We start from the raw sequence: 24,436 nt of genomic DNA, 5'->3' as shown, positions 1-24,436 counted from the left end.
GGTAAAGTTTTTATGACATTACTTTGTCAGAACCCTGTGGGTTAAAGCACACCTCCCTGGCTTCCTCAGCTGAGAAGGGAATTTTAGTTCTATCCCAACACTGGCTGAAACTCTGCGCCCTTTTCCCAGGCTGACAGATGTCCCTGGGGGGCTTGGCACACACGCAGCCTGCGAAGGTGGTGGGTATGTTCTACACAGTGTTCTTGCCCTAGAGAGATTTACCCTGCACCCCAAGGACATTTGACAATGTCGGGGAAATAGTTTGGGTTGGCACAGCAGGAGGTTGCTGCTGACACCTAGTGGTAGAGGCCAACAACAAAAAAATCATCTGACCTAGACTGTCCCTAGTGCTATGTCTGAGAACAGAGGGAGACCAATTAGAAGTCTTGGGGAGGAAGCAGACCTGGAGAAATCATTTCTAGAAATTACTTCTATAAAATTCTGCATACTATTCCTCTACAGGGTCCGTCTTGTGGAACGTGGCGCCCCCCAGAGTCTGCTGCTCTCAGAGTCAGGAAAGGTAATTCTGACCATTGGAAGGGTGGGCTATGCAGAGAAGTGGGCCACTTTCAAGAGGCCTTGGGCCAGATGAAATAATCATATTTATAAGGCAATACTCATAAGGCAAGACTTAACTCTGGCAATAGTTCAACAGTTTTGTTTTTGTTTGGGTTTTTTTTGTGTGTGTGTGTGCGTGTTTTTTTTTTTTTTTTTTTTTTTTGGCCAGTCCTGGGCCTTGGACTCAGGGCCTCTTCTTGCTCAAGGCTAGCACTCTGCCACTTGAGCCACAGCGCCCCCTCTGGCCGTTTTCCATATATGTGGTGCTGGAGAATCCAACTGAGAGCTTCATGTAGGAGGCAAGCACTCTTGCCACTAGGCCATACTCCCAGCCCAGTTCAACAGTTTTGGTTTACCTAATATTAGTTTCAAATGTATATGGGTAGGCAAGAAGAATACTAGATTTAGACTTGCTTGCTGGAGGTATGGTTCAGTGGTACAGTACCTCTCTGCTAGGTACCAGGTCCTGAATTCAAAATTCAATAAACTCAAAAAGAAAAAAATAGGCATATTGTTCCTGGGATGTGAAATGCTTTGTCCCCAAATAAACTTTCTTAATCTTCATTGATTTTGTTTTCAATCCAATGGGCTTTTTTTGTTGTGGTAGTAGTTTGGTTTTTATTTGTTGTGGGGCTTGAACTCAGGGCCTGGACACTGTCCCTGAGCTCTTTGTGCTCAAGTCTAGTGCTCTACCACTTTTAGCCACAGCGCCACTTCTAGTTTTCTGGTGGTTAATTGGGGATAAGAGTCTCACAGACTTTCCTGCCAGGGCTGGCTTTGAACCACAATCCTCAGAATCCTCACAATCCTTCTTAGTAGCTAGGATTACAAGCGTATGCCACCAATGCCTAGCTGGCGTGTTGTTTTTGACAAACCAATAAAATACAGTGTTTGTTAGTTGTAAGGTAGTTACATAAGTAACACCAAAAAGGAGAGCTAATTCTTCTTCCAGCTGCTATTAAATCACACTTATGATCTCAGGAATCTAGAATCCAAGGATCAAAGTTTGAAACCAGCTTGGGTACACAAATCCATGAAATTCTTCCCTTCAGGTAACCAGCAGAAAACTGGAACTAGTGGCGTGACTTGTGGTAGAGTTGCCACTGTGAATGAAATAACTGAGCAAGCATGTGAGGCTCTGAATTCAAGCCACCAGTACTGGCACACACACACGTCAGTTCTGTTCTTATAAACATAAAAATTGAAAGGGGAGTTGAAATAGGCAAGGGATTAAAGGTATTGACTAGAGGTGGCCTCATTCCAGTGAAGGAAGGATTCAGCCACATATCTCATGGAGAAATCAGCCACCCATCAATCAACTCTTCCCAAGATACCTGTTTACAGGTGTGATCCATTTTAGCAGATGTTTTGACCTTCAGTATGTGCTGCATCGTTGTAAATGTGTTCTGGGTCTTTCCATCTCTCTGATAACATTTTTACCAGTGTGTTTCCAAGGAGTAAAGATTATTCTTGCTTAAAAAAAAAAAAAAAAGATACTTGGTGAGACTGTGGCTTCGATATGTAAAAGGATAGGTGGTGGTCAGGAGCAGGTCGCTAATAAGCAAGGTGAAGGTGACCCAGTTCCCACCCTTTCTGTGGGGTTATGACTATGCCTCATGATCCCTCTTAGAATTTTGAGGGGCAGAGAGAAAGTGGGGAAATAAAAGGAATCCTAATACTCTCTAGTTACTATCAACCCCACTGGGAGCTAACTCCAGTTTCTGCATGCCATGTGAACTGTTGGGAGGAGGGAGGCGTTTCCCTATCGAATATTAGCTGCAATTAGGTGCAGAAGTGCTACCATGAAGGTTGGGCCCAGGATAAAGGAAGCAAGCAGTCTCTTCTCTTCCTTCCTCAAGATTGTAGATATGTGAGCCCAGATAATCATAGTGGGGCTTCCCTGAGTAACCTCAGACCTTAGAAACCTAAGGTAAGAAATGATTCAAGGGGGCAGGATACAGGAAGCCAAAGAGGCTTGTCTCTCTTCTTTCTTTTCTTACCCTCACTTCTCCCCTGCAACTGGGGAGAAGGCCTTGCACAACCTGCTAGATAAGCACTGTGCCACTTAGCCACAACCTAGGCCAAGGCCTTTCTCTTGGTAAGTCCTGAGCCTTCTCCCAGCCAGCATCTGAGTGAGCATTGGCCCTTGAGGAAAATCCCAGAACTCTAAGATCTTTGATGGAACTTACCATTCTCTTTGCATTGCTCTTCAAGGCTGCCTTCTTTTTTTTTTGGCCAGTCCTGGGGCTTGGACTCAGGGCCTGAGCACCGTCCCTGGCTTCTTTTTGCTCAAGGCTAGCACTCTGCCACTTGAGCCACAGCGCCACTTCTGGCCATTTTCTATATATGTGGTGCTGGGGAATTGAACCCAGGGCCTCATGTATACGAGACAAGCACTCTTGCCACTAGGCCATATCCCCAGCCCCCAAGGCTGCCTTCTTATAGCTCTTCTAACTCCACACTGGTGTGCAGTCCTTCCACCCTGCTCTTTCTGTCGGCTCACACTGTCATGGGCAAAAAGAAAGGCTATATGGTTAAGTTGTCCTCTAGCATTCCACTATTACACTCACTTCCCACCCCTCTGTAGAGATGGTGTACCAGTTCCGTTTCGGTATGAGAGGGAGTCTTCTTACTAAACCGCTTGTCTCCACTGAGCTGAGGAAATTTCAGTAGGAGCAAAACAGAGGGGCTCTGCAGTTGCCCCTCAGGGTAGCCTGACAGTATTGGCTGTTTCCCTCCATTCCTGCCCTTTCTCCCAGTCTCACATTCCTAGCAGGTAGAGGCACATTTCCTACAGGTCATTAGCTCTCACATAACCAGTATTTGTATTTCCTTTTTGACTCTTAGATTTTGCCTGGAGTGAAAGTAGTTATTGTTAATCCTGAGACCAAAGGGCCTGTTGGAGACTCTCACTTGGGAGAGGTAGGTGGTATTTTCATTTTACTTTGCAGACTTAGTAGCAGAAGACTAGAGGTCAACAAGGCATGACAGTGCACACCTGGAATCTGAGCATCTGGGAGTGTCAGGCCAGCCTGGCCATCTAGTGAGATCTTGTCTCAAAAGGATGAAGCCCTGGGTTTGATTCCCCAGCACCACATATACAGAAAATGGCCAGAAATGGTGCTGTGCCTCAAGTGGCAGAGTGCTAGCCTTGAGCAAAAAGAAGCCAGGGACAGTGCTCAGGCCCTGAGTCCAAGGCCCAGGACTGGCAAAAAAAAAAAGAATAAGACTTTAGAGTTCACATTCTAGAAGCCATTGAAAGTGGATTTAGCTTTTCCTCTATTGTAGTATTTACTTTTTCCATAAAATAGTAGCTGGAGATAGACTGCATTGAAGAGAAGATGTCTACTCCCAAACTAGAAACAACTCCGTCCCTGTCTGCTGCCACCCACTTGTCTGGAAAGGAAATTGGGCATATGTGCCTTTTTCCACCTAAAGGCTGGGATTAAAAGTACCCACAAGTATTAAATGTTTGAATTTGTGCAAAATACATCCATTTTGTATAGGAATACTCTAAAAGACCACTTTTTTCCCTTCAAATCTGAGGGATGCTGATCCTGTACCCTAAATGGGAGGAGTCTCGTAGACACCAGAACCAGCTGAGCTGGGCCATGCCAGTGACCAGCATTGAAGGTTGCTTACCTCTCTGGGCCTATTTCCTCATCCATTGATAAAAATCATGTGTATCTCACATGGACTAGAATTATTGTGATGATTTTTTCCAGCTGTGAGGCTTGAACTCAGGCCTTGGGTGCTGTCCCTGAACCTATTTGTGCTCAAGGCTAGCACTCGACCACTTGAGCCACAGCACCACTTCCTTTTTTTGAGTGGGTAATTAAGAGATAAGAGTCTCTAGGAGGGGCTGGCCTTGCATGCATGAAGCCCTGGGTTCAATTCCTCAGTAGCATATAAACAGAAAAGGCCACAAGTGGTGCTGTGGCTCAAGTGGTAGAGTACTAGCCTTGAGCAAAAGAAGCTCAAGGACAGTGCCCAGGCCCTGAGTTCAAGACCCAGGACTGGCACAAAAAAAAAAAAAAAAAAAAGGTTTCACAGGAACTTTTTTACCTGGGCTGGCTTTGAACCGCAGTCCTCAGAGTTCAGCCTTCTGAGTAGCTGGGTTTACAGGCATGAGCCAAAGGTGGTGCTTGGCTTGTTGTGATGACTTAAATGCATTAATACCTGCATCTGTGGTGCAAATACTCAGGGTCTTTCTTAGGAGTGAACAACTACCAGATGATATTTTATCAGTTATTGGGTTTTTGTTGTTTATTTTTTGTCTTTTTGTGGGTTTTGTTGTTGTTGTTTGTTTTTTCCAGTCCTGGGGCTTGAACTCAGGGCCTGGGCACTATCCCTGAACTTCTTTTTGCTCAAGGCTAGCACTCTGCCACTTGAGCCACAGCTCCACTTCTGGCTTTTTCTGTTTATGTGGTGCTGAGCAATTGAACCCAGGGCTTCATGCATGCTAGGCAAGCACTCTACTGCTAAGCCACTTCCTAGCCCTTAGTTATTTACATTGTAAACACAAAAATGGTACTTTGTGTATTTGTGGGACTGTGGAAGTGGGTTATAAGTGAGCCAGAGGCAGTGCAGCCTCCCTTCCTCCTCTGTGAACTGGGAAGAACAAGAGTATGAGCTATATGGTACTCCATCCTGGGTTGATCTGGCAATAGAGGAAGTTACCTGGTCAGGACACAGTAAATAGTTGGTAAATGTCAGCTTCCATTAATGTTGTGTTTGTGTCATTAATATAAAAATGAGCTTTAAATTTCTTTCTTAATCCAGAATATTCTTTCTCTCCCAAGAGAATTGAAATCAATGGTGTTTTTTTGTGGCTGGCAGAATGTGACCCGTATGCTTTTTTCATAGGTGTGGGTGAACAGCCCGCACACAGCCAGCGGCTACCACACCATCTATGACAGCGAGACCCTCCAAGCTGATCATTTCAACACGCGCCTCAGTTTTGGAGATGCCGCCCAGACTCTGTGGGCTCGGACAGGATATCTAGGGTTCGTCCGCAGGACCGAGCTCACAGCAGCCACTGGAGGTACTTCTCGCCCCTGTCCATTCTCTATTCACTTGGCTTCAGTAGCACTCGCTAGCCGCCTGCACCCACCTGCATGTGGAGTGCATGCGTGGAATTGTTCACTCTTGTGCCTCTTGAGCCCACAGAGAATTCATATGCATTTGAAGAAATGATTGGTCATCTGGGGAGGGCTGGGGAGGGGAAGGACTCAAGGCTACTGCATGAGTTCCCAGACTGGGTATCAGAACAGCTGGGTAGCCATAAAGATGTGTTTGAGGATGAGTAAATATCCCTGGCTGGATGACCATGTCAGGCTGGAATGGATTCCAAACCCCAAACAAGCTCCTGGGACAGGTCAAGAGTTAAATCTTTTAACTCCCCCCCCCCCCCCCCGTCTACCATTTTGGAAGTAGGACGAATGGTACTGAGGGCGATTGTGCTTCCCATGGTGGATACAAGCCTGCTTCTCAGCATGGCTGCGGTGTGGGATTCCCTCCCATCATCCTCTGCCCAGTTGATTGTCACAGCTTCTCTGCCATCCACCTTCCTTCCTGACTGGCATTAGCAGTCTCTGTAAACTGCCCAGTGCTGTTACAGGAACTGAAGAGCTGATACTGGATGGCTTGCTGGACCTTAAAGCTTCACTTGGGCCACTTCATTCATCCTTAGTTCTTTTCGTCTGCGCCATAAGGAACAGTCAGCACTGTTGTCCAGCTTTCTGGACAAGCAGGTAACCCAGTGGAGTAGAGAGGGCTATCTCTAAGCAGGTGTCCTGGTTTATGGGCCATGCTTGACTGACTATGAGTAGTTATTTCACCTCTGTTTCTGCTTGGAAAATCAAAGTATATTTCCTGCCTTGTGGAAATGATGGTGCATTTAGGTGCTAAGAGAATACCTAATCCAGAAAGCACTTACTAGTTGTTGCCGTATTTCTGCTTTCTGTTTTATTAGTCTATGTGAAGTCTTTCCCAGCATTGGGAACCTCCGCTGTACCTCCTGACTTCTCTCTGCAATAACTTCTGCCATATTATTTTCCTAAAGTTGTCAGAAATCAGCCCTTTCCAGAAAACTGCGAAACACCTCCTTTCTATGCCCTGGCTGGTCCAGTCTCCATGATCTGTAACTTCATTCCTTACAGCTAGCTTCTGAGATGATACTAGGTATGTCATTAGAAATAGTGACACTTGTTCATTTTCTCTCAGGCTCAGATCCTCCCTCTCTTTACCCCCAACCATAATCTGGCTCATTTTTGTTTATCCTATCCATAGCTTCAGCATTTTCAGGTGCTTCTCTGAGCTCTCGAGCAGGACTCAAGGATGTCCCTTCCCTTGAACCTCCCTTACAGTCCTGCTGCTGATCTGATTGCTCCCTTACAGTCCTGCTGCTGATCTGATTGCATTGCCATATGATGGAATGCCTATTTGTCCTTTACCCCAGCCAGATCTTCAGAGCCAGAATTGTGTTTCTTATCTTTGTTTACCCACATACTGGTAATAATAGCTTTCCTTCCTCCCTCTCTCCCTCCTTTTTCGTTTCTTTTTTCTTCCCTTTTCTTTTTCCTTTTTCTCTCTGTCTCTCCTTCCTTCTTCCCTCCCTCCCTCCCTTCTTCCCTTCTTTCTCTTTTGTGCTGGTCCTGGGACTTGAACTCAGGGCTTGAGTGCTGTCTCTGAGCTTTTTTGTTCAAGGCTTGCATGTTTATTTACCACTTGAGCCATAGCTCCACTTCCAGCTTTTTGGTAGTTAATTGGAGATAAGACTTTCCTGCCTGGGCTGGCGTCAAACAGGATCCTCGGATCTTATTCTCCTGAGTAGATAGGATTACAGGCATGAGCCATGGTGCCCAACTAAATAGCTATTCTTTTTTTTTTTTTGGCCAGTCCTGGGGCTTGGACTCAGGGCCTGAGCACTGTCCCTGGCTTCTTCCCGCTCAAGGCTAGCACTCTGCCACTTGAGCCACAGCGCCGCTTCTGGCCGTTTTCTGTATATGTGGTGCTGGGGAATCGAACCTAGGGCCTCGTGTATCCGAGGCAGGCACTCTTGCCACTAGGCTATATCCCCAGCCCTAAATAGCTATTCTTATAGTACATAAAATATACCATGTACCATCTTAACTATCTTGTGAGGATTTAACTCATTTAATTCCCATGGTAACATTTATTCTCATCCCTGTCTCACAGAGGTAGGTAGCAGGATTCAGGGCCTTATGGAATTACCCAAAGTCATACAGTTGCTAGGGGTTGGAACTACATAGTGTGAATCCTTTTCTCTCAACTCCATCATTAGATTGTTATTGATGTGTGTCTGAACTCTATTTCTTCTTTCTGACAGAGCGGCATGATGCATTGTATGTGGTGGGAGCTCTGGACGAAACCCTGGAGCTGAGAGGATTACGGTACCACCCCATTGATATAGAGACCTCAGTGTCTCGGATCCACAGGAGCATTGCTGAATGGTAATTGTCCTTATAGGGACTGCATCCTACCTCAGCTTTAGTAGTGGCAAAGATCAATCCTCATGCTCTTTGGCTTTCTTATTTAAAATTGGTAGTCTACCACTTCCTCCACTTCCAGCTTTTTGCTAGTAATTGTAGGTGAAAGTCTCACAGACTTTACTGCTAGGGCTACCTTTGAATCTCAATCTTATTTCAGTCAGCCTCCTGAGTAGCTAAGATTACAGCAGGCACAAGCCACCAGTGCCTGGCTTTGCTGAATTCTTTTTTTGTTTTTGTTGGTCATGGGGCTTGAACTCTGTGCTGTCCCTGAGCTCTTTTGCTCTAGGCTAGCTCTCTACCACTTTGAGCCACAGCTCCACTTCCAGTTCTCTGGTGGTTAACTGTAAAGAAGAGTCTCACGGACTTTTCTGCCCAGACTGGCTTTGAACTGCGATCCTCAGATCTCAGCCTCCTGAGCAACTAGGATTACAGGCAAGAGCCACCAGTGCCCAGCAGGAATTCTTGATTATACAGAATCCACAGTTTCTTTTCTGTTTAACTCAGTGTATCCTTTTCCAGTTTTTTTCCTGAACTAAAAACCCCCAGTTTTTTTTTCTTTCTCTTTTTTTCTCTTTCTCTCTCTTTTTGTTAGAGGAAGGCCTTTCATTCTTTCCCTCCCCACCCCATCCCACCCCCCCAGTCATGGGGCTTAAACTCAAGGCCTGGGCACTGTCCCTGAGCTCTTCACTCAAGGCTAGTGCTCTAGCATTTTGAGCCACAGCACCACTTCCAGTTTTCTAGGAGTTAATTGGAGATTAGAGTCTCTTGGACTTCCCTGCCTGGGCTGGCTACCATACTCACATCTTGGCCTCCTGAGTAGCTAGGATTACAGATGTGAGCCACCAGTACCTGGGTAAGGCCTCTCATTCTTGCTCAGCTTTTTCACTCACGGATAGATCTTTACCACTTAGGCTATGCCTCCATTTCCAGCATTTTTGTTAGTTAATTGAAAATAAGAGTATTGGAGATTTGTGTGCCTGGGTGGCTTCAAATTGAGATCCTCAGATCTTAGCCTCCTGAGTAGATAGGATTATTGGCGTGAGCCATTGGGGCTGGCCACCACAGTTCTTTGGATGGTTGTTTATCCTTTCTAGATATTCCTTTAGTTGAAAGAGATTGCTTTGGTTGGATTATCTCCTCAGACCTGAGCAAGGGCTGAACAAGGCAAGAACCTCTTTAGACAAGAGAAGTACCTAGAAAGCATGTAGGGAAGCTGAGTGTCACACCCACCTCTAATTTTAGCCAGTGAATTTTTATCACAGCTGAATAAGAGTATCACAGAGCCAGGCACTAGTGGCTCACACCTGTAATCCTAGCTACTCTGGAGACTGAGATCTGAGGATTATGGTTCAAAGCTAGCTCAGGCAGGAAAGCCTGTGAGACTCTTGTTATCTCCAGCCATCCAGAGTGGAGCTGTGGCTCAAGTGGTAATGTACTAACCTTGAGTGAAAATGTTGAGGGACAGTGCTCAGGCTCTAAGTTCAAGACCCAGGACTGGTACCAAATAAGCACTCCCAGTAAACAAGAATCTCGTGGACTTTCCTGCCCCAAACTGACTTCAAGCCATGGTCCTCAGATTTCAGCCTCCTGAGTAGCTAGGATTACAGGTGTGAGCCACTGGTGCCACTTTTTTTTTTTTTTTGCCAGTAGCGGGCTTGAACTCAGGGCTTCCCACTTGGCTTCTTTGCTCATGGCTCACACTTGAGCCATGCTTCACTCCAGCCTTCTTGCTGGTTAACTGGAAATAAGAGACTTGAGAGTTTTCTGCCCAGACTGGCTTTGAACTTCATTTATCCGATTTCAGCCTCCTGAGTATAATCACTTTTTTAAATGAACTGGTTTTTAATATTTGTTTTCATATCTTACTCTTCAATGATGTCCTTGGCCTGAGACTGATTATCATAGTCCTTAACCACTATACTACTGCAGCCACCCATGTGAAGGGGCTTTTCCTTCTCGGTCAGTTTTGCAGGCTTCTGCTAAGATCTTGTTTTCATCAATGTTAATGACATAAATTGGTGTCAGTATAAAGGGCCTCTACCAACTTGACGTATATAGGTTTATTGCAGTTGAATGCAGGCCCACAAAGATGTGTCTGGTGCTTGTCTAAGGCTTTGTTGGCCTTTGAGGGTGGTCTATAGCACCTCTTCTGAAGCACCTCTTGAATCCCACTTCCAGATACTCAAGAGATTTTAGGTGGCTCAGGTGATTACTGTGATTATCAGGGCACAGTCATAAATCACAGACATGGCTGCTGGCCAGCTGAAGTCTAGGAGAAAAGTTTTCAGCAAAGTGAGCATAAGTTTGTCTTAAGAGAGATACTATGAAAAAGTGGTTGGTAGTGTTAATTGAATGTCATTGAACTTGCAGTGCCGTGTTCACGTGGACCAACTTACTTGTGGTGGTTGTGGAACTTTGTGGCTCTGAACAGGAAGCCCTGGATCTGGTTCCTTTGGTGACCAATGTGGTCCTGGAAGAGCATTACCTCATTGTTGGTGTTGTGGTTGTGGTGGACCCGGGTGTGATCCCTATCAACTCCCGAGGAGAGAAGCAGAGGATGCACCTCCGCGACAGCTTCCTGGCTGACCAGCTAGACCCCATCTACGTGGCTTACAACATGTAGCCAGCCCAAGAGTCAGAGAGACTGGAGAGCTGGGCCTATGAGCAAGCTTTCAAATGACATGTGAGCTGAGCTGGCTACGTCGTGTCCTTCATCTTGTCCTGTGGGGTTCTGCAGTTATGCAACACACAGGAAAGGGGAATTCTATTGTCACTGAGTCAATTAGACCTGAGCTTTGGCACAGCAGGGACAGCACGTTGCTAAAGCAGTTATTTGCATGTTGCATTTTTTTCATCTGTTGTACATACTTGTATTTTTATCTAATGCTGGTTTAGAATTTTTGTAAGGGAGTTTAATGAATTCACATGAAGGGGTAGTCTGGATTACACAGGTCCCCACTCTGTACTGTATTTTGCCATTTTCCTGTAGCTAGATGTTCTGCGGGTTTTGTTAACATGAAACTACTCAGCTTACTTTGAGGCAACCTATAAGCAAATCAAATAACCCACTGAATATGAGATTACTCTTCATATCTAATTCTGGGCTGTAATACATTTGACCAGTGTTTTAAACATGTAAATACAAATACACATAGCTTAGCTAAAGAATGGAAGAATTGGCTTGTATAATGACAACCACCAATGTAGAAACATTTCTACTTGTAGAGAACTTCAATATTCTCTTATATTAAAATTAATTGATTAGGTAACTGAAAAGTGCAGGCTGTTTGCAGCTTTTGCGGAACACCATTCCCTGTCTTTGTTGGCTGGTGTAACTTTTAAATTAAAAGCTGCCTATGTTTGTTTTTCAAGCTTGCATTCTCAGATTTCGCTTATGCTTCAAGGATTCAACCTTGTGTATACTGAAAAAAAATCTCATTTAAAAATTAATATTAAGAAAAAAATAATATTAAGAAAGAGCTAAGAGTCATTAGATCCCACCCTATTCTGAAAAACCACCATAGCTCACTCTAGCCGGAGTTGAAACTTTCACATGTAAAGTGACACAGGAGAATTTAGAGTGTCCTCGTTTTCCAGGCCCTTTGTCAGCTGTGTGGACAGTAGAGCTTCTATTTTCTGAAAACTGATGAGGGCCTTGTGAGGGCCTGGAGTTCCAAGCAAGAATGTTAGGCTGGTAAGCCAGTGGAGTCAGCTCTTACCTGGAATTGTAAGGCCGCATAGCCACACATCTCACAACTGACCAGTTAAGGCAGCCGGAGCAGCCAGCATGGCTGAAAGAGGGAAGACTGACTACACAAGGAACGCTGTTGAAATAACTGGTGCCCAGGCCAAGCCTACTGAGTGGATGACTGAGTTTGGCCTCTGGCTTGGCTTCTTTTCTTTAGTCTAATACTTCATGTATTTGAACATAGTTAAATTTTATTATTTTTTTCTTACAGAAATATTTTTAAAAATTAAAGAAAACCTCAAAAGTTAAAAGAATTAACTCTTTAAATCAGAGTGGTTCTCTTTGACCCATTCTGATCTATTGTGTAAATATTTATTTAGACTATTTTAATACATATTATTTACCCCACTGTAACATCATGTAAACTAAATGTGTTTTTAAACAATTTGTAAGACTTGTAATTACCCTGAAAATAAGGTTTATAAAGCAAAGACCGGACTCTTCACTAGGACAGCACTCCTGGGCTGCCTTTCCAGTCTCATGACTCCGAGCCCCTTTCTGGCTCCCTTTTACATAGCCCTCTTTTCCTCCCAAAACTCATTCCCCACTGAGGGAAGACCTCAAGACACTTTCCAGTTTAGATCTCTCTTTCAGCATTTTGGATGGAATTAATTTACACAAGATGGAGGAGATTCTTGGATGTACAGGCAAGAGGCTCTTCCATGAGACAATGGGAAATCCTAGTGTCTAGAAATGCTTTGGTTTACAAGAAAACAGCCTGAATATTTAGGAAGATAATGTTCTTAAAAACTAGCTTTGTTTTCTTTTTAATTTTTTAACCTTTTTTTTTTTTTTCCTAGTACTGGGGTTTGAACTCAGGGCTTCACACTTACTGAGCTGGTACTTTGCCTCTTGAGCCTCCTGTTTTTCACTGGTTATTTTTTGAGTTAGAATCTTGCTTTCCCACCCAGACAGGTGATTGAACCTTGATCTGCCTTCTTTAGGATTCCTGTTGTTTCTGGGGTCTTAGGCATGTACCATATCCAGTTTCTCTCTGTGGAGGTGGAATCTTACAGACTTCTTCCTGGGCTTCCCTTGAACCACAGTCCTCCCAATCTCAGCCTCTACAATAGCTAGGATGACAGGTGTAAACCACAGGTGCATGGTTTGTTTTCAGTTTTTGAGACGTGGTCTTCCTATCTAGCCTTTGCTGACCTCAAACCTGAGATCCTCCTGCCTCAGCCTCCTGAGTGCTAGAATTATAGGCCTTTACCATTACACTCAGCTTGTAAAATGATTTCTGATTCATTAGCCAAAGTGGACAGCCTGGGTATTAAATAGTTCTGTCTCCATAATCCCCAAATTCTAAGAAAAAATTAGAGGCAGACTGATAATTCTTACAAACACCAAGTAAGACTGTATCTAGGGACACATAAATGCTCTAAATGTAATGTCAGCCACATCTGTAATAGAAAATTTTCTGGTAACACTTTTTTCTTATCAGTCATGGGGCTTGAACACAGGGCTTGAGCACTGTCCCTGAGCTCTTTGCTCAAGACTAGCACTCTACCACTTTCTGCCACAGTACCACTTTGAGTGGTTAATTGGAGATAAAGAGTCTCGAGAAAACTTTCTTGCCTGGGCTGGCTTTGAACTGCGATCCTCAGATCTCAGCCTCCCAAGCAACTAGGATTATAGGTATGAGCCACTGACACCCAGCTTAGTTAACTACATTTTTTTTTTTTTGGTCTTTTCTTTATTGGCACTGGGCATGGAACCCAGGACGTTACACTTACTAGGCAAGTGCTTTGCCACTGAGCTACATCCCAGCCCCAGTAACTATGTTTTTAAAAGAAACATGTACTAATTTTAATATACTTAACGCAACATACCAAAATATTTTAATGTGAAATCAATGTAAAAATTTAAATATTTTACTTTTTTGCATTTAATCTTTTAAATTTAGTGTATATTAAACATATCTTAATTCAGACTAACCATGTTTTAAGTCTTTAGGAGGCAAGTATGGTTTGTGGATAGTACAGTGGACAGTGCAGACTCATGCTCACTCTTTCAAGTACAGTTCATCTCAGAGTGTGGCCAGCTCCCAGTCATTTAGGGCTTTATCATTCCTCAGGCTTCTATCTTTTTTTTCTCCCCCTTCCTAACATGTAGCCAGCTCTGTTTTGTTTTTGCCTTTGAATATCCCCCAAGCCCAGGCTGTGCTAGTAGAGGAATGAAAGCTGAGCACTGTCCTTGAGGAAATCTCCTCAGTCAAGCATCCTGGAGGAAGAAGTCTGCTCAGCTGTTTATGGTATCATTTGCAGACTGAAGGTCTCAAGAGAAAAAAAAAGAAACCTTTCTTGATGATAAAGTGCCCTTGCCCTTTCCACATTAAGTGGAACCTTGGTGGCAGAAATGACTCCAGGCAAGCCTATAATGCCATTAATTAAAAAACAAAGCCCTCTGGCTTTCTACTTCTCTGAAATGTTCTTATGTTGGGGAAATGGGAGTGGGGAGGGCAGACATTAACATCAAGCCCCATCTCAAGAGAAGGAAAAATACTAATATTTTTTTTGAGACAGGATCTTGCTATTGAAGCCCAGGCTGATGAGAAACTTGGAATGTAAAGTTTCTGGTTCTTGGAGGTAACTGGGGTAGATCAGGAAGGAACTGCCTTAGGAAAATTCCTAGGCCTGGGGAGTGAGACTCGGGATGCCCACCTTGTCTGTCAGCATCAGTGACATTTCATTCCTGCACACAAAGGGCCCAAGGGCTCCCCAGTACCACAGCTTCCCCTGTGGTTGTGTTGCCTTTGGCTGTTTAGGGACCATTGCCTGTCTTGGTTATGAATGTCTCCCAACTTTAGTTCCTGGGCAATGCTTGCTTAATGCTTTTGTTGACTCAACAAAGGGCCTGAGGCCTTAGGTTTGTTAAGGTCTCTGTCCTAGGCATGGTGCTCAATCTCTTGGCCAAATAAGTTAATTTCTTTGAATATCCAGGAATCTTTTAGACTAAAGCAATGAGGAGTTAACACCTCATCCTCAAACTCCAACATAGTCTACGCCTTAGTGTTTTTTGTTAAAAGCAAGAATATTTGGAGTAAAAAGCTGCAGTACTCCAATTACACGATCGGCCTTTCTCTGTCATCCATACATTGCCAGTTTAGGTATATGTAGATGGACCATGTTATTTGTCCAGAGGAAGAGACTGTAAAGATAAAATAACTTTTTCAGTCCTAAATGCTGTTTTATTTTGTCAAGTTATTTACCTGTGTCAAATTCAAACTATAATACTGTGTAATTATGTATAAAGTTTTTTTTATTTATTTGAAATTAGAGTAGATATACGTTTTTAAATTTAACATCTGGCTGGACAGTGTTCTATTAACTCATTGGATGTGTTTCCTTTGTCTTGTGTTAATAAATATTGATGCCTGATTGTGTTTAATATTTCACACACTGGATGGGACTAGGGTATTGCTAGATTTCTTTTGTGTATATGTTGTGTTGGGATCAAATCCAGGGCCTCATGCCTATATTCTACTACTGAGCCATCTTCCAGCCTAGGAAGTGATTTCAAATTCAACTTCAGAGCGTTAGACTCAACAGTAGGTCTTCAGTGATCTAAGGAAAGTGAATAGATAAAATAGGTACAGTTAAAGGAGGCAAGATCAACAAACAATACTATTTTCAAAACTAAGGGGGCTAAGGGAATCTGCTAAGGGAATGTGGCTTAGTGGTAGAGTGCTTGCCTTGCATGCATGAAGGCTTGGGTTTGATTCCTCAGTACCACATAAACAGAAAAAGCCAGAAGTGGTACTGTGGCTCAGGCGGCAGAGTGCTAGCCTTGAGCAAAAAGAAGTCAGGGACAGTGCTCAGGCCAAGTCTAAGCCCCAGGACTGGCAAAAAGAAAAAACAAGGGGCTGGGAATATGGCCTAGTGGCAAGAGTGCTTGCCTCGTATACATGAGGCCCTGGGTTTGATTCCTCAGCACCACATATACAGAAAATGGCCAGAAGTGGCGCTGTGGCTCAAGTGGCAGAGTGCTAGCCTTGAACAAAAAAGAAGCCAGGGACAGTGCTCTGGCCCTGAGTTCACAGCCTAGGACTAGCCAAAAAAAAAAAAAAAAAAAAAAAAAAACAACTAAGGGGGCTCTGTCTGGATTTCTTGATCATGCTGAGGTTTGAACTCAGGACATTGAACTTGCTGAGCAGGGTGTTCTATCATGTGAAACTGCACAAATACATGTGTGCACTTTTTAAATTATTTTTCAGTTAGGCATTAATGGCTCACATCTGTAATACTAGCTACTCAAGAGACTGAGATCTAAGGATCTTGGTTTGAATCCACCTGGGGCAGAAAATTTCCTAAGATTCTTTATCTCCAATTAACCAGCAAAAAGCTGGAAGTGGGGGCTGGGAATGTAGCCTAGTGGTAGAGTGCTTGCCCAGCATGCATGAAGCCTTGGGTTCAATTCCTCCGTACCACATAAACAGAAAAGGCCGGAAGTGGTGCTGTGGCCCAAGTAGTAGAGTGCTAGCCTTAAGGAAAAGCAGCTTAGATACAGTGCTCAGGCTGTGAGTTCAAGCCCCAGGACTGACAAGAGGAAAAAGAAAGCTGGAAGTGTGACTCGGGTATTTAATCTTCCCTCATTGTCAGGAATGATAGCTGCAGACCACTGCACCCAGATTCAGAGGGAATCTCACAAACTTTGTGCCCAAGCTAGTGTTGGACAGTAATGCTCCCAAAGTCTACCTTCTGAGAGTAGATGGGATTATAGCTGTAAGCCTCTGGTGCCTGGTTTAATTTTCCATTTAACCCATGTAGTATTTAGTAATTTTAAACTATCGTAAGCTTGAATTTTTTTTCTACCTTTTTGTTTTGTCTTTTTGCCAGTACTGGGGCTTGAACTCAGGGCCTGAGTGCTGTCCCTGAGCCTTTTTGCTCAAGGCTAGCACTCTGCCACTTGAGCCATAGCACCACTTCTGGCTTTTTCTATGTATGTGGTGCTGAGGAATAGGACCCAGGGCTTCATGTATACAAGGCGAGCACTTTACCACTAGCCCCATAAGCTTGAAATTTTTTAAGAAGTTGAAACTGTTTTGGGAAGGCTGCATTTCAGTTTTTCTTTTTTATTTTTTTGGCCAGTCCTGGGCCTTGGACTCAGGGCCTAAGCACTGTCCTTGGCTTCTTCCCGCTCAAGGCTAGCACTCTGCCACTTGAGCCACAGCACCGCTTCTGGCCGTTTTTCTGTATATGTGGTGCTGGGGAATCGAACCGAGGGCCTCGGGTATACCGAGGCAGGCACTCTTGCCACTAGGCTATATCCCCAGCCCCTCAGTTTTTCTTAAAGTGATACTTCATTGACCCACTTAAGGACACCTGATGGGAGCCCATCAAATACTGCATATTCTCAGACGCCGAAACTGATCCTAGAATTACAGTCTTAGCCTATGGGAATCTGCTTTGTTCTCATAACATATTGTTCCCCTCTTGGCCCATTATGTATCCAAGACCCTCTCCGAAGGACTTGCCTGTCCATTCTAGGCCTATTATTCTTTGTATGTATCCAAAGATGGAATATGCAGGGTTGAACACCACCCTGTTTTCCCAGGTGCACAGATAGCAGGCAAGCCACCGAAGGTAAGTGCAGACTCCCTGACTGCAACAGGGCAATCTACCTAAGCCTGGCTGTAAACATTCCATCCTGAGCCCAACCGAAAAACCCCCCACCTCCCTAGACCTCATAGCTTTTTCATTAACCTCTGCTTCTTTGCTCAGACCTCATTAAAACCCAGCTCCTGTCCCAGGTCTACACACAGTCTCCAACCCCACAGGAAGGCTGTGTCCCTCGCTGCTCTATCTCAATAAACAGTCCTCGCCTGTGGAGGATCCAGTCCAGCCTGTTTCCTTCCTTTCTCCTCCATTTTCCTAACCTTAGCTATTTAGGTATATGAAGACATTTTTTTTCATTTTAAGAGATGTTTTATCAAGTATTGGTCACTAAGCACCAGAACTGTGATAATAGCTTAAACTAGAAGAAAAATACTATGTCATTGCCTTCAGGAGATGGAGAGAAACAACCATAATACAGTATAATAAACCTAATGACAGAGGTAGATAGAGTTGGTAGGACAAATACCCAACCCAGTAGTGAGGGAGATAGTGTTGTGCAGGAACTTAATCAATAGCATTCTGGAAAAGGTCATATCACGACTGAATTTTAAAGGTTGAGATAGCTAGATAAGATAAAAAGACAAGAAGGCAGAGTTGCATAATTGCTGTTTTTGCTAGGATTGTTATGATTTGTATATGTCACTCCAAAACATTGGAACCTAAGACCCAATGTGCTAGTGTTGATAGGACCTTCTGAGAAATTATTTGAGTCTTGAGGGTCCTACCTTCTTTTTTTTGGGGGGGGGGCAGTCCTGGGCCTTGGACTCAGGGCCTGAGCACTATCCCTGGCTTCTTCCCGCTCAAGGCTAGCACTCTGCCACTTGAGCCACAGCGCCGCTTCTGGCCGTTTTCTGTATATGTGGTGCTGAGGAATCGAACCTAGGGCCTCGTGTATCCGAGGCAGGCACTCTTGCCACTAGGCTATATCCCCAGCCCGGGTCCTACCTTCTTGAACAGATTGGTAAAGTATCTATAGGGAAAGAGCTAAAACTTTTTTTCCTTCCTACCCTTCTAGCCCTGTGAGGAGCATTCATCCCTCTGAAGAAAGCTTTTAAGACACCCTCTTACCAGTGCCAGGCTTTAGGATGGTTTTAAATGTTGAGGCCTTCAGGAGACAATTCCATCACAAGGGAGGAACTCTCACAAATAGGATTCAAGCTCTTCTGAAAAAAGCTTCATGCAGGATGCTGGTGGTTCACACCTGTAATTCTAAAATGCTCAGGAGGCTGAGAGCTGAGGTAGGAAATGTAAGGCCCACCTCCAGGAGGGCTCCATGCAGATGCCCCCCACCTGTTTAAGTCTGCACCCAGTACCTGTGTTACCTAGGTAACTGGCACACCCAGAGGCAGTTACCTCCTCCTCCGAGGTCACATGGAATCCGCCATGTGCCATGAGCCATACCTCCTGCCCCTGTCCTAGATAAGGCTAGGCAGTGGTTCTGCCCTTTTCTCCCACCAAGAGAAAGGGGAGGTAACTGCCTCCAGGTGTGCCAATTACCTAGGTAACTCAGGTACTGGGTGCAGACTTAAACAGGGGGAGGGCATCTGCATGGAGCCCTCCCAGGGGTGGACCTTACACAAAGTCAGGAGACTCCAATCTCCAATAAATAACCAAAACCTAGAAGTGGCGTTGTGGCACAAGTGGTAGAGTGCTCGCCTTGAGTAAAAGTTCAGGGGCTGGGCTCTGGTAGCTCATGCATGTAATCCTAGTTGCTCAGGAGGCCAAGTTCTGAGATCACAGTTCAAAGCCAGTCCAGACAGAAAAGCCTGTGACACTCCCCTCCATTTAACTACCAGAAAACCAGAAGTGCAACTATGGCTCAAAGTGGTAGAGCAAAAGAGCTCAAGGACTGCACATAGGCTCTGATTTCAAGCCTCAGGACTAACCGAAAAGAAAACAAAAACCAGGGACAGCACCCAGGCCCTGAACTCAAGCCCCAGGACTGACCCAAGAAACAAAAGCTCTATCCAGTTTACTTCCCCTATGCACCGTAATGACAGCATTCCTCCCTCCAGAGGGTCCGCATCTTCCAGAAGAAAACAAAGCTGCAGCACTTGATCTCAGACTTCTCAGCTTCTAGAACTGTGAGCAGTAATTTCTGGCTTTTAAAGACAGCCTCAGTGGGCACTGTGGCTCAAGAGGTAGAGTGCTAGCCTTGAGCAAAAAAGCAGCCAGGGACAGTGCTCAGGCCCCGAGTTCAAGCCCCAGGACTGGCAAAAAATAAACAGTCTTGAGTTACTAGCAGTAGGAGATAACTAAGAGCAAGGTCACTTCAAAGCACTACAAGTTTGATAATAAATGTACTCAGCCTTACATAAGAAACTATAACCCCTTTTTGACAATATTTTTAAAAACAGAAGAATGGAGAAGCTATCCGGGTGCACAGTGGTACACGCCTATAATCCTAGCTACTCCGGAGGCTGAGATCTGAGGATCTCGGCCCTAGGCCAGCCTGACAGAAAAGCCCATGAGAGTCTCATCTCCAGGAAACCAGACAACCAGAAGTGGTGCTGTGGCTCAAGGGCTAGAGCACTAACCTTGAGCTGAAGAGCTCAGGGAGGGACCAGAGCCCAGGCCCAGAGTTCAAGCCCCTTGACCAACCAAAAACAGAGTGGAGAAGCTGGAAGATGTTGGCTCATACCTGTAATCCTAGCTACTCTGAGGCTGAGATCTAAGCACTGCAGTTTGAAGCCAGCCTGGGCAGGAAAATGTGAGACTTTTTTTTTTTTTTTTTTTTTTTTTGCCAGTCCTAGGGCCTGAACTCAGTCAGGGCCTGGGCACCATCCCTGGGCTTCTTTTGCTCAATGCTAGCACTCTACCTGAGCCACAGTGCCACTTGCAGCTTTTTTCTGTGTATGTACCGGGTGGGGAATGGAACCCAGGGTTTCATGCATGCTAAGCAAGCACTCTACCACTAAGCCATATTCCCAGCCCTGAGACTCTTTATTTCAAATTAACTAGCAAAACGTGGGAAGTAAAGCTGTATCTCAAGTGGTAGTGTGCCAACTGTGAGTAAAAAAAACCAAGGAAAGGCCCTGAGTTCAAGTCCCAATACTGGGGGGGGGGGGGATGAAATTGGAAGTCATAGAAGTAGCAAGTAGTCGCTCGCTGGTGGCTGTTATGGGGTTCGAGAGAGGGGATTCCCCATCCAAGAGTCTACCACTCAAAGACAGTCTCAAGCAAAAAGATGGATTGGGGAAGCAAAAAGCAAACTGACTAGCCAGGGACGCAGCACAGACACGGGAGCTGAAACTGCGACAGTGAAAAGCGGGCTGACCGACCAGGGACACAGTGCAGACTCCGGAGCTGCCACTGTGACCAGGAACAGTCCTCAAATGGGGTTTATAAAGGTAAAAGAGTAGCACAGATGTAGGGGGTTGGCACAGGGGGTAGAGCAAACAACAAACAAGCCATTTACAGAAGCAGAATTTTGGGGTCAGGTTGACCTTATCTGCTCCCCCAACATTTCCTACCATGTTTCCCTAATCAAGATGGCATCAGCTGGGGCTGGGGATATAGCCTAGTGGCAAGAGTGCCTGCCTCGGATACACTAGGCCCTAGGTTCGATTCCCCAGCACCATATATACAGAAAACGGCCAGAAGTGGCGCTGTGGCTCAAGTGGCAGAGTGCTAGCCTTGAGCAGGAAGAAGCCAGGGACAGTGCTCAGGCCCTGAGTCCACGGCCCAGGACTGGCCAAAAAAAAAAAAGATGGCATCAGCTATACTGCCTACAACAGTGGCCTTGAGACTTTCAGTGCAGCTTTGAGGACATAAGCCAGAAACTGGCTCAAAGAGATGAATGAGAATTCTGAACTAAAGCTACTTTACAGAGGCTTTATATGCAATGAAGGAGGAAGGTAAGGTAGAAGGTTTCAAAGATGGATAAAATTAAATATCAGAAGAGAGAGCCAGGAGAGGCAAATTCCCAAGAATGACAGTTACAGGACTTTCTTTTTCTCTTTATTTCCTCCTTCATTGTTGATGGATGATTGACAAAGCCCAGTTACCATAGAAGCAGAAGAACATAGAATGGAAGATGGGCTGGGAATATGGACTAGTGGCAAGTGCTTGCCTCATATACATGAAGCCCTGGGTTCCATTCCTCAGCACCACATATATAGGAAACAGCCAGAAGTGGCGCTGTGGCTCAAGTGGCAGAGTTTTAGCCATGAGCAAAAGGAAGCCAGGGACAGTGCTCAGACCCTGAGTCCAAGCCCCAGGCAGGAATGGCCTTAAAAAAAAAAAAAAAAAATGGAAGCATTCCTTTGAGAGGAAGAAACAAGTGGTCATGTAAAATGATTTCAGGAAAGATCCTGAGTAGGAAGTTACTAGAAGGCTGTCATTCACTTCTCAGGACTCCCATCCTGTCTACAAAGATCAACACTCATTTCTGAGGTAGTTTCTATAATTTGTTGTCAGATCTGACTAAATATGGAATCTGCAGGTGATAGGGCTTCCTAAAGACAGAGATATAAAGCACAACTTGACAGCCTTTTTTTTCTTTTGACAGGTACCAAGGTTTGAACTCAGGTTATCCCAGCCCAGCATTTTGCCGATAATTTTGTACATGGGAGTCTCTCAGACTTTTCTGCCAGGAATGGCTTTGAGGCTTGATCTTCCAGATCTCAGCCCCCTGCGTAGCTAAAGAAGGCACAAGCACCAGCACCAGGCTATTAAATCCATTTATTCTTTTTGTTTTTTGCCAGTCCTGGGGCTTGAATTCAGGGCCTGAGCACAGTCCCAGGCTTCTTTTTGCTTAAGGCCAGCACTCTACCACTTGAGCCACAGTGCCACTTCTGGCTTTTCCTATACATGTGGTACTGAGGAATCGAACCCAGAGCTTCATGTATACGAGGCAAGCACTTTACCACTAAGCCATATTCCCAGCCCCTTAAATCCATTTATTAAAGAACTAAAATTGTATTAACTTCATAACCTAGGAAGCAGTCACTTCAGTAGAAACAAAATAGTGATAACAAATATTTCACTCTCCTGCCCTCAAGTCATCATCACTACCTTACACAGTCATGCTGCCGGTAAAGTGCTCACACCAATATAGACAAGATTCCGCTGCTAAGCAGTATTTCAATGTTAAGTTGGCTTGCAACAATTCTGTAATCCATCCCTGTGAGTTTGTTGGTATTGCTTAAACTCGGCCTGGGCACTGTCCCTTAACCATTTATTTGCCCAGGGCTAGCACTCTACAACTTGAACCACTTCCGGCTTTTTGCTGGTTAACTGGAGATACGAATTACACGGACTTTCCTTCCTGAGCGCGCTTCAAACCAATATCCTCACATCCCTGCCTCCTGAGTAGCTACAATTCTAGGTGTGCAACACGTGCCCAGATTCAACCACTTTCTTCTCTAGTACTTTTTTTTTTTTTTGGCCAGTCCTGGGCCTTGGACTCAGGGCCTGAGTACTGTCCCTGGCTTCTTCCCGCTCAAGGCTAGCACTCTGCCACTTGAGCCACAGCGCCGCTTCTGGCCGTTTTCTGTATATGTGGTGCTGGGGAATCGAACCTAGGGCCTCGTGTATCCGAGGCAGGCACTCTTGCCACTAGGCTATATCCCCAGCCCTCTCTAGTACTTTTTTTAGGCAACAGGATTTCGCCTTGTAGGGCAACTGAGGCATGCCCCTTGGCCCGCTGGGATCGCAGGCGTGTACCACCGCTTCTGGCTTCTGTTAAGTAAACACTCCAGGGTAGGGGGAAACCGGGACTCCAGTGGGCCACACCCTCCAGGCACACCTGTTTGGTTTTAAATCTACGCCTGGGAGGAAATCCTTCCAGTTCAAAGGTTCAGCCCTCCGGAGAGGGTCCCAGGGTACCACCTCTCGCGGCAGAAATCCCTTTCGTCAGGGCGTCTTAACGGGTCTCAGATCACCCGAGCCAACTAGGAACAAGTATCACTTGAGGAAGACCGGTGCGCGCACGCGCTTCAGATCGCTTCCTCCAGAAGCGGAGCGGACCGGGCGTTCTCGGACGAGGCCCAACGCAGGTAAGTCCGGAGTGGTGGTGGTGGTAGGGGGAAAGTAATGACGGCGAGTGGGCGGGGTGAGATCCGGAAAAGGGAAGGATCACCCCAGCCACTTCCACCGTCGGGGGTGGAGGCCCGCCAAGATGGCGGAGCATCACGTGCGCGCGTGGTGACGTAGCACGGCGTCCTGCACGAGGGCCCCGCCCCGCCTCACCCCCCACGCACACTCGCACTCGGTCTTGCCCCCCCCCTCGCCCCCGGCGTGTGGTAGATCATGCCGCCCGTGGCAGCCCCGACAGCCGAGAAACGGTAGCCGGGCACCGTGGACTCTAAGTGCCATTGGTTCTCCCCGTCCCGCCTGACCCCAGAGGAAGAAACGCGTCTCCTGCCGAGAGGGGGCGGGGAGGTGGGTGGTGAATTCGGATCCTCCTGGGAGCGGGGGAGTGACGTTCCCGCCCCGGGCAGCGGCGAGGCGGCTGACGCAGGTAAGTGGGAGCGGGGAGGGGGTGGGCGCCCCCTGACCCTGGCGCGGGAGGCGTGAGAGCGCAGCGTCGGTGGAGGCGCCGCGCGGGTCGCGCGCCGGCTGGGGTGAGGGGGGGGGGGTGTCGTGCCTCGGTGGGGGAGGGGCGCGGCGGAAGACGGGGGTGACGGCCGCCTTCCGCGCCGAGCGCGCTTCCGGTTCGCGCGCGGGGCGGGGGTGTTGTGCGCGGAAGCCTCCTCGTCGTTGGGCTCCGCCTCCTGCCGCCCCACTTCCATTTAAAGCTGAATCCTCCGCCGTGAGTGGCGCTAGCGCCGCCGCGGTCCCAGGCTCGAGTTTGCCGGTTCGCACGCGCGTTCGCGGGGAGGGCGTTGTGGCCTTGGCCGGGGGCGGGGCGCGCTTCCTTAGCCCGAGACGCGTGGTCTCGTGGGGAGGCGGGCGGTGCGGGCGTCGGACACCCCGCGCTCGGGTGGGAGCGGGGTTGGGGCCGCCGGTGTCACCTGGTTGAGGAGCGGGATCTCCCCGCGTCCCGCCTCGGCGCC

At 46.2% G+C, this 24,436-nt stretch overlaps 2 protein-coding genes across 6 annotated transcripts in view; both read left to right on the top strand.

Moving 5' to 3' along the window:
* Window positions 1–18,507, top strand: part of Dip2b (disco interacting protein 2 homolog B) — a 237,333-nt gene extending 218,826 nt beyond the window's left edge. For 3 of the 4 annotated variants that reach the window (XM_048364381.1, XM_048364358.1, XM_048364367.1), the window contains 5 exons: window positions 463–520; window positions 3,406–3,480; window positions 5,425–5,602; window positions 7,910–8,033; window positions 10,443–12,038. In XM_048364381.1, coding sequence (XP_048220338.1) covers window positions 463–520; window positions 3,406–3,480; window positions 5,425–5,602; window positions 7,910–8,033; window positions 10,443–10,695 — 688 coding nt within the window. In that variant the 3' untranslated portion in view covers window positions 10,696–12,038. Of the gene's footprint in view, window positions 1–462; window positions 521–3,405; window positions 3,481–5,424; window positions 5,603–7,909; window positions 8,034–10,442; window positions 12,039–18,453 lie in introns of those variants that run through there. The other variant, XM_048364373.1, reaches the window with a different exon arrangement.
* Window positions 18,508–23,620: 5,113 nt separating this feature from the next.
* Atf1 (activating transcription factor 1) overlaps window positions 23,621–24,436 on the top strand; it is a 43,964-nt gene continuing 43,148 nt past the window's right edge. For both annotated transcript variants that reach the window (XM_048364585.1, XM_048364574.1), the window contains exon 1: window positions 23,621–23,901. The gene's annotated coding sequence lies outside the window, so the exon portion shown is untranslated. The remainder of the gene's footprint in view (window positions 23,902–24,436) is intronic.

Source organism: Perognathus longimembris, chromosome 1 (genome assembly GCF_023159225.1).
Source record: "Perognathus longimembris pacificus isolate PPM17 chromosome 1, ASM2315922v1, whole genome shotgun sequence".
Lineage (NCBI taxonomy): Eukaryota > Metazoa > Chordata > Mammalia > Rodentia > Heteromyidae > Perognathus > Perognathus longimembris.
This window is presented reverse-complemented; position numbering and strand designations above follow the sequence as displayed.